This window comes from Colletotrichum godetiae (genome assembly GCF_030913485.1).
Source record: "Colletotrichum godetiae strain CBS 193.32 chromosome Unknown BDP55scaffold_23, whole genome shotgun sequence".
In the NCBI taxonomy this organism is placed as follows: domain Eukaryota; kingdom Fungi; phylum Ascomycota; class Sordariomycetes; order Glomerellales; family Glomerellaceae; genus Colletotrichum; species Colletotrichum godetiae.
The window spans coordinates 497,062-510,657 of record NW_026851271.1 but is presented as its reverse complement, the minus strand read 5'-3'; the positions used below and the strand labels follow the sequence as shown (position 1 = coordinate 510,657).

The 13,596-nt window shown below is 52.9% G+C and overlaps 5 protein-coding genes across 5 annotated transcripts; 3 read left to right on the top strand and 2 right to left on the bottom strand.

Annotated features, from left to right (window-relative positions):
- The first annotated feature begins 84 nt into the window (after positions 1-84).
- Positions 85-1,976, top strand: BDP55DRAFT_611489 (geranylgeranyl pyrophosphate synthetase). Its single transcript, XM_060571184.1, has 2 exons — positions 85-499; positions 550-1,976. The coding sequence occupies exons 1-2, from the start codon at positions 268-270 to the stop codon at positions 1,665-1,667; spliced, it is 1,350 nt and encodes a 449-aa protein (XP_060429044.1). The 5' UTR covers positions 85-267; the 3' UTR covers positions 1,668-1,976.
- Positions 1,961-3,205, top strand: BDP55DRAFT_665643 (uncharacterized protein). The gene is made up of 3 exons (XM_060575055.1): positions 1,961-2,128; positions 2,211-2,384; positions 2,441-3,205. Exons 2-3 carry the CDS (start codon positions 2,360-2,362, stop codon positions 2,980-2,982), a joined length of 567 nt encoding a protein of 188 aa, XP_060429043.1. The 5' UTR covers positions 1,961-2,128; positions 2,211-2,359; the 3' UTR covers positions 2,983-3,205.
- An 896-nt stretch (positions 3,206-4,101) lies between these two features.
- Positions 4,102-5,744, bottom strand: BDP55DRAFT_716061 (inosine-uridine preferring nucleoside hydrolase; the record flags this gene model as incomplete). Its single annotated transcript, XM_060578328.1, is given in 6 exon segments — positions 4,102-4,461; positions 4,481-5,064; positions 5,113-5,282; positions 5,350-5,452; positions 5,527-5,624; positions 5,723-5,744. 3 exon segments carry the CDS (start codon positions 5,258-5,260, stop codon positions 4,102-4,104), a joined length of 1,092 nt encoding a protein of 363 aa, XP_060429042.1. The 5' UTR covers positions 5,261-5,282; positions 5,350-5,452; positions 5,527-5,624; positions 5,723-5,744.
- Positions 5,745-8,363: 2,619 nt separating this feature from the next.
- Positions 8,364-9,883, top strand: BDP55DRAFT_553421 (uncharacterized protein; the record flags this gene model as incomplete). The annotated part of the gene is made up of 4 exons (XM_060569286.1): positions 8,364-8,559; positions 8,634-8,749; positions 8,816-8,899; positions 8,951-9,883. The coding sequence occupies 4 exons, from the start codon at positions 8,364-8,366 to the stop codon at positions 9,881-9,883; spliced, it is 1,329 nt and encodes a 442-aa protein (XP_060429041.1).
- A 794-nt stretch (positions 9,884-10,677) lies between these two features.
- Positions 10,678-13,271, bottom strand: BDP55DRAFT_694390 (F-box domain-containing protein; the record flags this gene model as incomplete). The annotated part of the gene is made up of 4 exons (XM_060577350.1): positions 10,678-11,453; positions 11,509-11,620; positions 11,674-12,390; positions 12,528-13,271. 4 exons carry the CDS (start codon positions 13,269-13,271, stop codon positions 10,678-10,680), a joined length of 2,349 nt encoding a protein of 782 aa, XP_060429040.1.
- Positions 13,272-13,596: the final 325 nt, after the last annotated feature.

Sequence of the window (13,596 nt, the reverse complement as noted above, 5' to 3'; positions counted from 1 at the left end):
TGGGAACGTAAAAGAACAACGAAGTAGAAATACCACCAAAAGTAGGCGTTCGCCTTGACTGGGTGGTGAAGTGAGGGGTTGTAGGCCTCCGGCATGAAGGCTGCAAGAGGTCGCCTCACAACTTGATGACTGGTTCGCCGCCAACGGACCAGGCCGATTTTGAACAAGGTTCAAATATGGGAACAATCTCCAACCATTTCGCGGTTCTTGATTTCTTCGGCATGGTTGTCCAATTCCCCAAGTCTTCAGAGCCCTCATTCCTGCATCATGTACCGACGACAAAAGTATGAAGAATTTCAAAGAAATCCGCGTTGGCGACGATCAAAACCTGCGGCGGCATCGCCGGTGCCGCCATTCGGACCACTTGTAGAGACGATCAGCGTAGCAGATTTATCGAAATCCGCTCTGGGCTTAGAATCGTCTGCTCGAGTGACAGATTGCCAGCTCGTCGCGTCATACAACTGGCTGGACAGAACAACACCTTCAATTATAGTCCCAGGTACGTGATGCCCCTTCGCCCGCTTCAAGGCATGATACTCACTAAGCCAGGTGCTCCGCCCAGATGGACACCCCTCGCAGAACCTCGACAACTGTCAGAAGACGATGGTATCTACTATCGGGACAAGAACGCTGCTCGATACCCCGCTCATCCGATGGAGCCTGCCATCAAAGCTGTTCTGAAGGGGCACCCAGAGCCATCGCCCAGACCAGTTGACGTCGTTGCCTGTGGCAGTACCATTGGAAACTTGCTTCGCTTCATCCGGGGCGACGAGAAACCCTTCCGGATGCTTCTCGAGGTGGTTGGTAATGCCGTTCACCTGATCCGAAGGGAGAATTCTCCCAAAGAGACGATGTCCGATGTCAGAGGCTATGGACACAAGTTCCCAGAGGCTTACACCACTTGGGATCATGAAGTCCGTGGTTCAGCATCACACCAGCGCGTCATTCAATACGACTTTGGGGGTCTTCATTGCATTGTTCGTCACGAGGGTGATGGCTACCTCAAACATAAACAAGACCCCTCTACGAACCAGCCCAGCCCTGCCTTTGTCGAAAAGCTTTCAGTCGACAGTCTGATTGAAGATCTCAATGTCAAGGAGATGACACCAAAGAGCCCGCAGGACTCACATCAGCAAATACAGTTGAAGAGTGGCGGCTTTGACGTGTCTCAATCTGCAGTCTTCGATCTCAAGACCCGGTCGGTTAAGCGCAAAGGCACTGACTTCCTTGGCGAGGAAATCCCGCGTCTATGGATTGCCCAGATTCCCAACTTCATTCTGGCATATCATGATAGAGGCACATTCAAGGATATTGAGGTCATGGATGTAGCCCAGGAGGTCAAAGCCTGGGAGACATCGAAGAACCGGGAGCTCTCGAAACTAGCGGCACTCCTACATCATCTTGTTCGCCTTGCTCGTGCGCGAAGGGACGACAGGCTCGAGATCGGCCGCCAACAGCTTGACAAGCTCGAGATTCGGAGGCAATGCTCTGGACTAGCCCCAGCATTCTCAAGTGAGGTCAATGAAGAATGGAGTATATGGCTTGCGAGTAATGTACAGTATGGGCCGAGTGCGGATGATGAGGATGGACTCCAGTGGAGCGATGGCGACGGTGACTATACAGCCTGTTCCGAGAGCTGTTCATACTGTGGAAAGTGCACGTATTGAGAGTAGCATACTCTTTCAAGCGGCTTATATGATGCCTCTTGTAGTTCCCGTCGGGCTTGCTGCGGTAAATTGAAGATCTGTGGAATTCGATGGGTGTCTCCTTGTGCCTAGAATGTCTAGTCCTTGCTGCGAGCTTCTTTGGAATGAGTCCACGCGGTGTTGGTGTTTCAGCGGGTGAGGTTGATCACCTCGGTTCTTGGCATTCAACGAAAACGCGAGCGCCTGAACAAAAAGGTAGAAATCAGCTAGATACCTCGTGTGTGAGTCACATCAACCCAGTAACTGGCGGCAGACTCCGATACCCAATCCTATTACCTTACTCTACGGTGCCCTTGCCAATGGTTGTAAGCACTGCTATATAGACTGAACTCTAATCGGGTGGTTCTCCAGGCCGCCAGTTGCCTCGCTAAATTCTACGCCTTGATAATCCGATGTGGTCATTCTGAGCGTTCATATAGGTAGTGAGTAATACCTACCCTCTGTCTCTTTATTTTGCTTTCTACAGAGAATTAGGTCTAACCACTATCTCTCGAAAAACCGTAGACAATCTGGCTAACGGCACCACCACCACCAGCAGAAAGGTGGCTAAAACCACGAACCCTCCACAAAGTATCACGATATGCATATACTGTGGTTCGTCCACCGGCAATGACCCTGCCCACTTGCAGGCTGCACGAGATTTGGCGCGACTGATGGCTGCCAGAGGTATCAAGTTAGGTCAGTTCACATCTTTCAGCCGAAGTTTGGTCCACGGTTTCTGATCATCGCAACAGTCTATGGTGGCGGAACAGTTGGGCTCATGGGGGAATTGGCCAAGACCCTGGTCTCACTATCAGGCCCCGACTCAGTACACGGCATCATTCCCGAAGCACTGGTCAAGTTTGAAAGGGACAATACCTACAGCAGCATGACTTCGGGTAACATGCCAATCCCGGAGGAGGCAACTTACGGTCGCACAACCATCGTCAAAGACATGCATGCTCGCAAGCGCATGATGGCGGAAGAGGAGATTGCTGGAGGTCCCGGGTCTGGCTTTATAGTTCTTGCGGGCGGCTATGACACTATCGAAGAGATCCTAGAAGTTGCCACGTGGGTTCAGCTTGGGATCCATCAGCGTGGCGTTTGCCTGCTCAACATCAACGGCTTCTGGGATGGAGTACTGGGCTGGATTCGTCGAGCCGCCGAGGAGAATTTCATTCGCCCAGCCAATGCGGGGATTGTGGTGGGAGCAAATACCCCGGTTGAGGCTATAGACAAGCTTGCCGCATATGAGGTCCCTGATTCCATTCTACATTTCGAATGGGATGGGATCTGAGCTCCGTGTTCTAAGGCAGAGTCTGTAGGTTTGGCTTGCCTGTAGTGTAAGATAGAACAGTACCTAGACCACGACGATTTCGCCTCTCCATCTCATGAATCTCACGTAGTAACTGTTTTCACGACTCTTGGATATCGAAATGATCATCGTATGCAGGCGATACGTAGGCCATCTTGGTCCGTAACGCTGCTGAGAAACCGTGCACCTATCCGCCAGTGCCTACAACAGGTCGACTTGATCTTGTGGAAACCTCAGACTAGCTGCCTCAATTAGCACAGATCTCGACTGTTTTCAGAAGTTTTGCTGATTTGGCCGCTCGTACGCGATTGGTGTTTCTGCCCCAGGTATCAGTCATGCCGTCCGTAATCACCCGATGCTGTTCGATATCCCCCGATTTCGGTGTTTGAAAATTTCACTCGGTATTTGAGTCTACGATTGGTTTTCAGGAGTTGCGAGTCGGTGCTTTGTTCACCTGAATACAGAGTTCGTTCCTGAGGACTTCCCTTGAATTGTCGACATCTGAACTTTTGTCGAAGTTGAGTGAGTTCGGATATGTCTGGCGACGTCCGTCTTAGAGTTGCCGGGACGTGCATTTCCTAGCGCCGCCACTCTCCACAAGGTTACTCAAGCTTCATCAAACCCCACAGCTTTGGGATGGCCGCCTCTTACACGCCTCTTTAAGGCGTGTAGTTGGGATGAATCTGGATAAGTGGTTGACAAAGTGATCCAAAGCTCGAGGCATCTATACGTTTTCGCTTCGTTCCTTTCCATTGAGACCATTGTCACTATCATCGCCACTGTCACTGTCATCTCCATTAATCTTACTCCTCTTAGCTGCCTTTCTGAGTATAATCTCTGATGAAAAAACTCCAGAACATGTAGAATGCTGGTAATAGATCATAGAGATAATGGCAAAAATGATAACAAAGCTAGTGGTGATATGGTCGGCAGGTTATTTTGCTACCGGCGAATTAGGCTTATGTACATAGATCTCGGCCGCTGAGAGACGTCCTGGTACTGAGAACCTCGAAGCAGTCCACCTGCATGAAGGTTTAGGAAGTTGGAAATGGAGCAAATAGCGAGGAGTTTCGAGATCAAGAACGTGACTTAAATCTTTACCTAATCGAATATGCTTGTTAAAAAGATCTTTCCAAACAGATCTTCGCCAGGAGATTCAACAACTCTCCTAATCAGGTTGCCTCTATTGGCGCCGAGCCATCCTCCAGTATCGCCAACCAGCTCTTCAACAGCCGGCTCGTCAGCTTCAATGCTTAGCCCGACTGCCTTCTTGAAGCCCCTGCGATCAACCACGCACATGCCACGAGTCCATTGGCCCGACGTTTCGACACGAATATCCTCTAGCTCCGGAGATGTCCTCAAGCCGGGATCCTCCTGCGTGATTACGTACCATATGGTCATGGGATTGTGGAGCTGGAGTTCCGCCTCCGTAGTACTGCCGGGCGGCTTGAGCGATTCAATCTTGGCAAAGGTACGGGACATGAAGTGGCCCGTCCACTGGGCCAGGGGGGCTCCCCGCCTCCTCTAGTGGCTTCGCCTTTTCGGTGAATGGGCCCTTGAATAGTCGATGAGGGGTCGTGATGTCCAGCGGAAACAGGGTCAGCTTGAGCTTCCTGGAGAGATAATCTGGGTACGGTGGGAGAGTGCTGGCTGCCGTGGTTACGGGCATTGATGTGTACGGACGAGGAGATGTGAGTGCGAATACCCGGGCTGCCGCAACTGGGTCGGCGTAAATGTTGAACTCGCCGTTTGGGGTGATGCTTCCTGGCAAGTCGATGGTGCCTCCCATAGCAATGACTTCTTTGACGCGTAGAAAAATAACAGGGTCCTCTGCAGCTGCCAAGGCCAGATTGGTTAGGGGGCCGACAGCGACGATGGTGATGGTATCGACAGGACTCTCGCGCAACAGGCGGAGGATCTCCTGGTGAGCCGCCGCCTTAGAAGGGGTAAACAGAGCAGACGTAGATCTCTCGCCATGACCCTCGCGGAAGGCAGCTCCCCATGCTGCCTCGGGACTCAGATGCGGATGCTCGTCGTGGACCCCGTGCAGACCGTCGTAACCATCTGCGTCCAGTCAGCAGAGCACCGTCCATGGAGTAGTAGACAACTTACGGAAATGGTCGGCGGCTAACTCATCTTCCTCTAGGGGATGATCTGCGCCCACGGCGACAAGCGGTTTCGAGGCTCTCAGTGTATCGAATCCCAGCGCCTTCCCATGAGCCTCCCGCCAGGCGAACTCCTTCTCCAGGACATTGAACATGGCGACAATGTTGCGGAGACGTCTTTGAATGATCTGTTAGACTCAAACCAAGTAGGCAATTCCAAGCCTTCTCCTTAGACGTAACATGCCTCTGTACTGGAACGTTGCCGAACGTTACAGAAAGTAGCAGGACTTCGACATCAGCGGGAGATGATGACAGCGCCAGCAGAATCGCAAGGATTTCATCCACTCCTGTGCTCGAGAAGCGGTCAGTACACGTATAATGTCTCCAGTTGCTCCTGTAGTCAGGAAGCCACGCGACGTACCTGGATCAGTGTCGATAATGATGCGTGGTCAAGAACCGAGTTCTGTTGCTTCAATAGGTAAGGTAGGAGAGAGAACCAGGCTTCCTGGAAAAGGGAGACTCAATAAACACCGCCTTAGCGACAAGATACACGCGGTTGACAGCACATTCAACGTGCAGAAGACTCGGGGTAGCCCGCTTGTGTTATATCAATATACCTTAGATACTAAAGAGGCTAGTAGGCCCGGAGATCTGTGCGAGTCTCCCATCTCTCAGGTGGCGGACCTAGCCGATGGCATGAATATCTCCTTCCGGGCTCTGCCGCCTTGCCTGTCGGCTGGTCGGCTTGGCGGATCAACCCAGCTGGACGATGGGATCGGTGTGCCGGTATTCATGTCCCGCAACAAGTAGTAAGGGTGCTCTCTGGCATTCGTCTCTGCTAGGCCCTATCTTGCAATGATACTCCAACGCTCAAAGTCTGATAGCCAAATGATAGGATACTGCCAAAAGCCAAAGGCTTCAGGTGAGTCCAGGTAGGAAGCGTGACTCGGGAGTGCTGCGAACCTCCATACACATACCTTGCGGAAGAAGAGCGCCATCTAGGAAAAGTCGAGCAAAAGTCATCTAAACGCACAATGAATCGAAGAATGGAAGTGTACCTAAACACCCACTCTTGCATTCATCCCATAATGTGGTAGATGACAGATGAGGCAGCGTCCATGTCTACAACACCTTGCCGCTTCATCTGAACTTGGAAGTCATCAATGCGGTGCGATGGCCCAAGGGCCTGAGCCAAGCTGTAGGATAGTGTGCTGGGATATTGCTTTGCTTCTGCATCACATTTGTGAGAGCAGTCGTACCCACGAGGAGTGGCACAACGGTGCATATTGGAGACACGAGCTGCTCAGTAAGACTAAGAAACACAAACAAGCATCCTCTCACACCGCAGCCAAGTGAAAGAAAGCATCCCGGCTCGTGTGAGTTACGGCACTGTTGAGACCATGCATTCTACCTTTTTATCGCAATATTTTGAAGAATTGGAACCGTCGACGCGTGAGGGCGTGTTTTAGCGGGTTGGTTTAGTGCCGATTGGTGGGGTCAGTTAGGTAGTTGAGATGAATAAGCGGGTCAAGGTGAGCGGGGAAGACCCTCGGTGAGGATGTGCTTCACCGAGATGATCATCAATTTACCCCGCCTTGTGGGTGAGCAGGTTGCAGAGTGAACTACCACTACCAAGTTACTAGGAAGACTACACTTCATCTCTTCCTTTCCAGTAGGCTTTAATCATGCATCATCACTCATTTACCGACTCTTATGAGCTCCTAGAGACGAGGCCTTAAGTTAGGTAACCCCCCTCGAGGACGCCAACTCATTGTCGGCTCATCTGATCCTGCTTCCCGAAGTAGGCTCTTCAAGGATTCAGTTCTACTTGCTTTTGCTAGAACCTAGCATCAATTTTCTGTCGTTGGGCCTCATCGCCATAGCAAGTCTGCCGGTCTGTGGTGGCCTCCCGCATAAGCCGCGTGCGGACCGTCTCAACCGCTGTGATCTTGACTAGTCCCAACGCTCCTACCAAAACTCTCATAAATGGTTGAAACATGGAGTCTGATAAATAGAATATGTATGTCGGGTGTTGTTCGTCCCTCCAACAAATGCGCTAACATTGGGGGGGCATTACCCGTGCTCCGGGGTTGTAGGGATTATTCTCACCGTGATGGCAACTTTAACCTCGCATCTCGACACTTTCGTCTTATACCGGTGGGACGCTCCGAGCTTGCTCTCGGGTGCTTTACAGTGATTTTCAGGCGACTCTAAGTCACTTGCAATGATTTATGCTTTCTTTTGGATTGCGATAGGACATTGGTCAATCTTTTCTCTCTTCAAAATTCGGGCTTGTAATTCGAAGGAACCTATCCTTCTTCCCTTTATTGAGCTACTACGAACACCGTCCACCACATACGACCCACGAAGGGGCAATGCATCAAACTGATTCATTTGGCTTGGAGTCGTATGACTGGGCAGTTTTGTAGCAGGCAACCACGGTTTAACGCGGCAGGTTAGCTGTGGTCATCACTGGTGCAGCTTTCGGTCCCTCACCTGTGACGTGCTCAATACCTTAGTAGCCAGCGTCTACCAACACGCCAACCCAACCCTCTCACGATTGGGCCTCATGATCGGCCTCTGAGGCTGAGTATAGCAGCGGAGATGTTGGAAGTAGAATACAACACATTCCCAACATAACAAGCAGGCCTCTTATTTACCTTGGTGATATCATCCTGTCACCGGGCCATGTAGCCAAAGTGGGGCCGGTGAGTTCCCCAAAACCATCGTCTGTCTGCCTCACCAGGAAATGGAAATACGACAGGAAACAGCGTGAACCAACAGGATAAAAAGAGTAGAGAAGGAAGTAGACAGAAAGAGGCAGAAAACGACGGATATACGGGCCGCTCGTGGAAGAGAGCAAACGGCCGAACGGGGCGCTCGAACCTGAGAGGAGAGACAGTCGGCTGCAAGAACCCTCCGCTGCCTGCCGCTGAACTTTCACTTCACTTCACCTCTCATCTTCGCCGCTGCCGCATCATAATCTCACCTTCTCCCTTCCCATTTCAGATTCAACCCTCACCTGTAGGAAGCGACTGATTCATTTTCTGATTCTTCCAAGACTGGGAGTCGCGTCTGGTCGACGCTCTTTCGTCACCACCTCAACCACCGACCATTCCTCACTATTTTCACGTTAGAGGCTCATTGACGCAGCCTCATGAATCACCACCCGCAACGATATAATATCCCATACACGCACCACAACACCACAAACAAACAAACCATACGACATCGTCGGTTGCAAGGCCATCAATCACGATGGCTTTCTACCAGCGACCCCAGAACCCATACGGGTCCCCGTCTCTCGTCATCGAGCCAACCCAGAGCTATCTATACCACCTCCGATCAATGGCCCACCGGAAAGATGTCCTCGTTAAGAGTGGCTTCATCCTCAACCCACTTTCTGAGAGAGATATCGACGATAAGAAGCGATGCCTCAGATGCAACCTTCGCTGTGAGTATTTGTCCATCGGCGTCTCTTCTCCCTCACCATCACCATCGCCATCGCAATGCTGACTCCAAAGGCAGGCTCCAACAACAGGAACAAATTTAATTCGATTGGGAAGGGTTCTCAAGCCGACGTCAAGTCCTCATCCGCCCAGCCAAAGACCAAGACGTTCACCAGATCTTCTTCCATGGCCGACGTCAAGTCCTCATCCGCCCAGCCAAAGACCAAGACGTTCACCAGATCTTCTTCCATGGCCGACGAGGAGCCTGAGGGCGCTAAGGCGGACGAGAAGCCCGCAAAGCCGGTCCTCAAGTGTCAGTACCACACCGGCCGCGTCATCAACATGGTACTCTCACTCCTTTTCATTTCGTTAAATCAACCTAGCTAACGCATACAGCGCTGGAACTGCTGTAGAGTTCACGTGTCTGAGCCAGGCTGCACGTACGCCCCAGAGCACCTCGTCCGGACCTACCCCTCGGGCGAAGTCCACGCCCGTCACCAATACCATAAGACCCCGGCCCATGCTCTCCTGAACGTAGGAATCGACACGGTGTCGCCCAGCCAAAGAGTGCCGCGCCGTGCCGTCGCCATGGACTGCGAGATGGGCGTCGCCTACGACGGCGAATCCGAGCTCATCCGCGTCACCCTCGTCGACTACTTCACCTCGGAGATTCTCCTCGACAGCCTCGTCTACCCCCAGGTTCGCATGGCGCACTACAACACGCGGTACTCGGGCGTCTCCCGCCCAGACATGGAGGCTGCGAAATCAAAAGGCAAGTGCATCACCGGCGGGCTGGCCAACGTCCGAGCCGCGGTGTGGGAGTGGGTGAGCGCCGAGACCGTTGTCGTCGGACATGCCGTTCACAACGACCTCGCCTCGCTGCGTTGGATTCACACAAAGGTGGTGGACTCTTTGATCCTCGCTACTAACGTCCGGGCCGAAATTGAGAGGCTGGAAGCGGATGAGGAGAGAGCCAATAAGGAGGCTGAGAGGGTTGCTGCCGAGGCCGCTGCCGAGGCCGCTGCTGATGATGGCGGTGTCAAACTGGAGGAAGAAGATCTCATCTCCTTTGATAAACCCAAAGACTCGGAAAAGGCCGAGGAAGGAGGAGGCCCCGCCGAGAAGAAGCCCCAGAAGCGCAAGACTGGTGGGCTCTCCCTCAAGGCGCTGACATCCGAGATGCTTGGTCGTGACATTCAAACGGGTAGGATCGGTCACGACAGTCTGGAAGATGCCTTGGCGTCGAGGGATCTGGTGCACTGCTTCGTGGCTAAGAAGCTGGCAGAGTCGGCTGTGGATGGTGGACCGATCATTCCTGGTTTCTGGTGATGAAAGTCAAGGGGGAATGGATGGATGGATGGACGACGCTCTTGAAAAGGCGTAAAGCGATGTACCTTGACACAGGCGTCAGGAGTAAAATGGTTTACATTCCCATTACAACGGATAGCTAGGCAGCATAGACAGCGAGGCAAAATCTGGGATTCTTCCACTGAGTTTACAACTTTTTCAGCGCCATTCTTCAATATGTGCATGTGCAACTCTGTTGGGACAAAAGCCACCCCATCATCTTTCGAAAGGAACTCTCAAGCTGATTAGTCCGAACAATTGTTTAATTCCATGCCAATGCTTTGCTAATTTGATACCGTGGCCTGGAGGCCGAACTAACCTAACCGAATCTCCTACAGTAAGGTATGCCGTATTGCTCCAAATCTCAGAGAGGACAAAGGGAAATGGAAAACCCATAAGTCTACCAACCGACTAACAGGCCAGTGGGAAATTGGCGCCATCGGCCAACTTTGTGCGACGAGTCCTGGGTCTCAAGCCTAGAACTGCCCAAAGTGCCACAACCAAGCACAACCATCCACGAGATCCCCTTGCGCTTATCGCACGCGTCCCTTCCCCCGCTACCATACAATGCCAAAAGGGCTACCTACATGGACCCAAAAAGGCCCAACCAAGCTGAAAAAGGGTAATCGACACCTTGCCTGTTCCAACCTTCTATGTACCGATGTTTCCCGCGCGCTCCTGGGTATATTGTCGTTGCGTATCTCATGCCAGCGTATCATAGTCTCCAACCGCTTCCCCGAAGGATATACGAGCCTGCTTTAGTGCCCTCCCGTTTATCAATGCTGCTGTTGCCCATTTGGCGTGGTAGGCTCAATCATGTCTGGGTCTAGAGGTCCCAGCATAGATGCCTCCATGGAGATGACGCTCGCCGGTCGGCTACGATGGGAAACCGGGCTTAACATTGACGCCTCCATAGATGCCGTACTAGCGCCAAGGGGTGCAGGTCTCCGGTTTGTGTATGCGGGGAAGCCCAGATTGGTACCTTGCGGCGAAAGTGCGTTCGCCGTGGATGTGCTGGGTCCGGCACTTGTCGGGGAGTAGTGGCTGGAGATGACCAAAGGCGGCGGGTGATTTGCCGGGCCCCCGGCCGTTGGTGAACGAGTTGACTGCGGAAAGCTGGGGCTTGTAGGGCTGAACAGCAAGGGAGCCTGTCCAAGCGGCTGGGCGAACATAGGCACTGCGCCGGCCGGAGGCACATGATTCGGCGGGGGCGGAGGAACGCCGTTTTGGGCATTGCCGTTCACAAGGTTTTGTGCCAACAAGGGCTGGCCGTCCACTGCCATTTCACTGCCGTCAAGACCCTCGAACTCGTCGTCCTCAGGAACCTCCGCCTCGTCAATTTCGGCATCCCCATTGGTCTGTCCGGCGTGTCCGGCCGTTGCAAGGGGATCCGCAGGCCGACGTGCTGGGAAGCTCGAGAGACCCGGGAATCGGGGACCGGGCGAGTCGCGAAGACCTTCGTATTCGGGGGAAGTGTTGAGGTAGTCGCGGAGCTTTGTGACGCCGACGCCAGAGAATACACAAAAGACGCCTCGCTGGTGGTCCGTGAATTCTGTGTCTTGTTAGATTACCTGTCTACCAACAATGAGGAACTGAATATGTCATACCAGGTGGAGGAGGTCTACAGAATTCGGCGAATTCCTCTCTCAGGAAGGCAGTCACCCCTGTCAGACTGAGATGGGTCAAGCGTGGGCAGTAGTTGAGCAACTTGATGATACTCTGGAGCAATGTTAGCATGTGGACTCGATCAATCTGCTGGAGTGATAACATGCCTTGAGTGTAAGATTGGTGCAGTAGCTGAGATGTACTCTTTCGAGGCTGGACGAGTAGTATTCGTCAATATTACCATGCGCATCGCGGCGTGCCCGGGGACGATGGTTGGCGCGAGCGAGAGCAAACACGGACTCGTCGGTAATACTACTGCACTTAACGAGACCGATTCTCTTGAGCTTGGGAAGCTGTGCCAGTTTGGTGACGGAGTCGTCTGTGAGGTTGGTGCAGCACCCGAGATCAATGTACCGTATACGATTGCACTGCTGCACAAGTCGTTTCACAGCCTCGTCGGTGATGTGGTTACAGTGACCAAGATGCAAGTAATGCAGGTTCTTTCCGAGTTTTGAAATGGCATTGACAGCAACGTCGGTGATGTTGCGGCACTTGGCCAGCACCAGATTCCGAAGACGCGGGGCAGAATCAATAATCTTTTGTACAGACTGATCCGTGAGCCTTGCGCAAGACGTCAAGTCAAGAATGCGCAGGTGATCGTATGTCTTGGCCGGGGGCAAAGTCAAGAAGGCGCTGTCGTCGATGAGTTCACAGCCTGCCAGCCGCAGCTCGCGGAGGGACTGGCCCTTGGCAATGAGGGCAGTGATGGGCTCATTGCCAATCTGTGCACACTGGTGCAAGTCGATTTCGAGGATATTCGGGCAGTTCTCGGCAAATGCAAGGATGGCGTTGTCTTGCAGCTGGGCACAATCGTTGAGTTTGAGCTTCGGGGAGAAGAGTCATGTCAGTGATTTTCCAAAGCACAATGCGGGGGCCTCCAAGCCAAGCGCCAGGCGCATACGGGCCAGGCTGCAGGGAGAACAACAGGCAAAGGAGCAAAGAAAGGGAAGAATCAACATACCCTCTTGATAAACCGGCAGTTCTCAGCAAGCTGCATCATGCTGTCGTTGGTGATCAAGCGGCAGCCAGAGATGTTGAGACCCTGTAACCTTTTGCAGTGCTCGGCGATGGTCAAGATAGAGACGTCTGTGATGTGCTCGTCGCCCGAGATATCAAGGGCAAGCAACGAGGAGCTGTTTTCCACCAACTTGGTCAAGCCCTGGTCGGTGAGGTTTCGGCAGTTGGTCAGGGTGAGTCTCTCGACGCGAGTGCACACGGATAGAGGCATGACACTGCCATCGCTGATTTTATCTGCGAGACCACCAGCAGCGAGGTTGAGACGCTTGATGAAGTCGCGGTATGCGAAGAAGGGCGTTTCAAGTTGCAGAGTCAGGCAAATGGACGAGTGATTCTTCCAGTTTGTGCAGGCGGGGCGATGCCACAGCAAATCGACGGAGTTCTTAGCCCATCGCTTGCACGTCAGCATGCAGTTGAAGAGGTCGTTTGAGTTATTGAGCTTGGCGAAGATGGAGATGAGGATCTCGCTAGGGAGCCGGTTGACGGCGGGTTGGCATGGATCATCGCTGACCTGCATGTCCTCAATGTTGGGGACGCCAAGTGATGATTGCGAATCGTTGCCGGCGATGAAGAAGTCTGACTCTTCGTTGTCGGCAGGGAGCGGCGAGTTTGTGGACGACGAGGATCGCGAGTCCGGCGTGACTGACTGGGCAGCCATGATCTCTATTGAGGGGGCGGCGGGCCTCATGATGATGGGCTGCGATGTGCGGGCAAGGGAGCAAACGGTCGGCGGATCGTGGGTTTCGCGTGAAATTCGGTGAGAGGGGGGAAGGGGGATTCGGATCCCCGGTCGGAGAAAAAGGTCGTTGGTGACGGCAAGCGATTCCGAGTCGTGAGTCGTAAATCGTAGGCGTCGTCGGTGTTTTTGTCGTCGCGATGTAGTTTGTAGGGTTGTCGGGTTTCGTCAGGTTGACAGAATGAATGGCGGGGATTTGTCACCAGAGCGATGGTTGGGAAGATGGACTAGTTCCCACGAGGCCGATGGAACACTGGAATACTGACACTAACGCCTG

Coding starts and splice junctions, on each gene's coding strand:
- BDP55DRAFT_665643 (XM_060575055.1), top strand. CDS start 2,360: ATGGCTGCCAGAGGTATCAAGTTAG. Junction 2,385..2,440: donor TGCCAGAGGTATCAAGTTAG/GTCAGTTCACAT, acceptor TCATCGCAACAG/TCTATGGTGGCGGAACAGTT.
- BDP55DRAFT_611489 (XM_060571184.1), top strand. CDS start 268: ATGTACCGACGACAAAAGTATGAAGAATTTCAAAGAAATCCGCGTTGG. Junction 500..549: donor ACCTTCAATTATAGTCCCAG/GTACGTGATGCC, acceptor TCACTAAGCCAG/GTGCTCCGCCCAGATGGACA.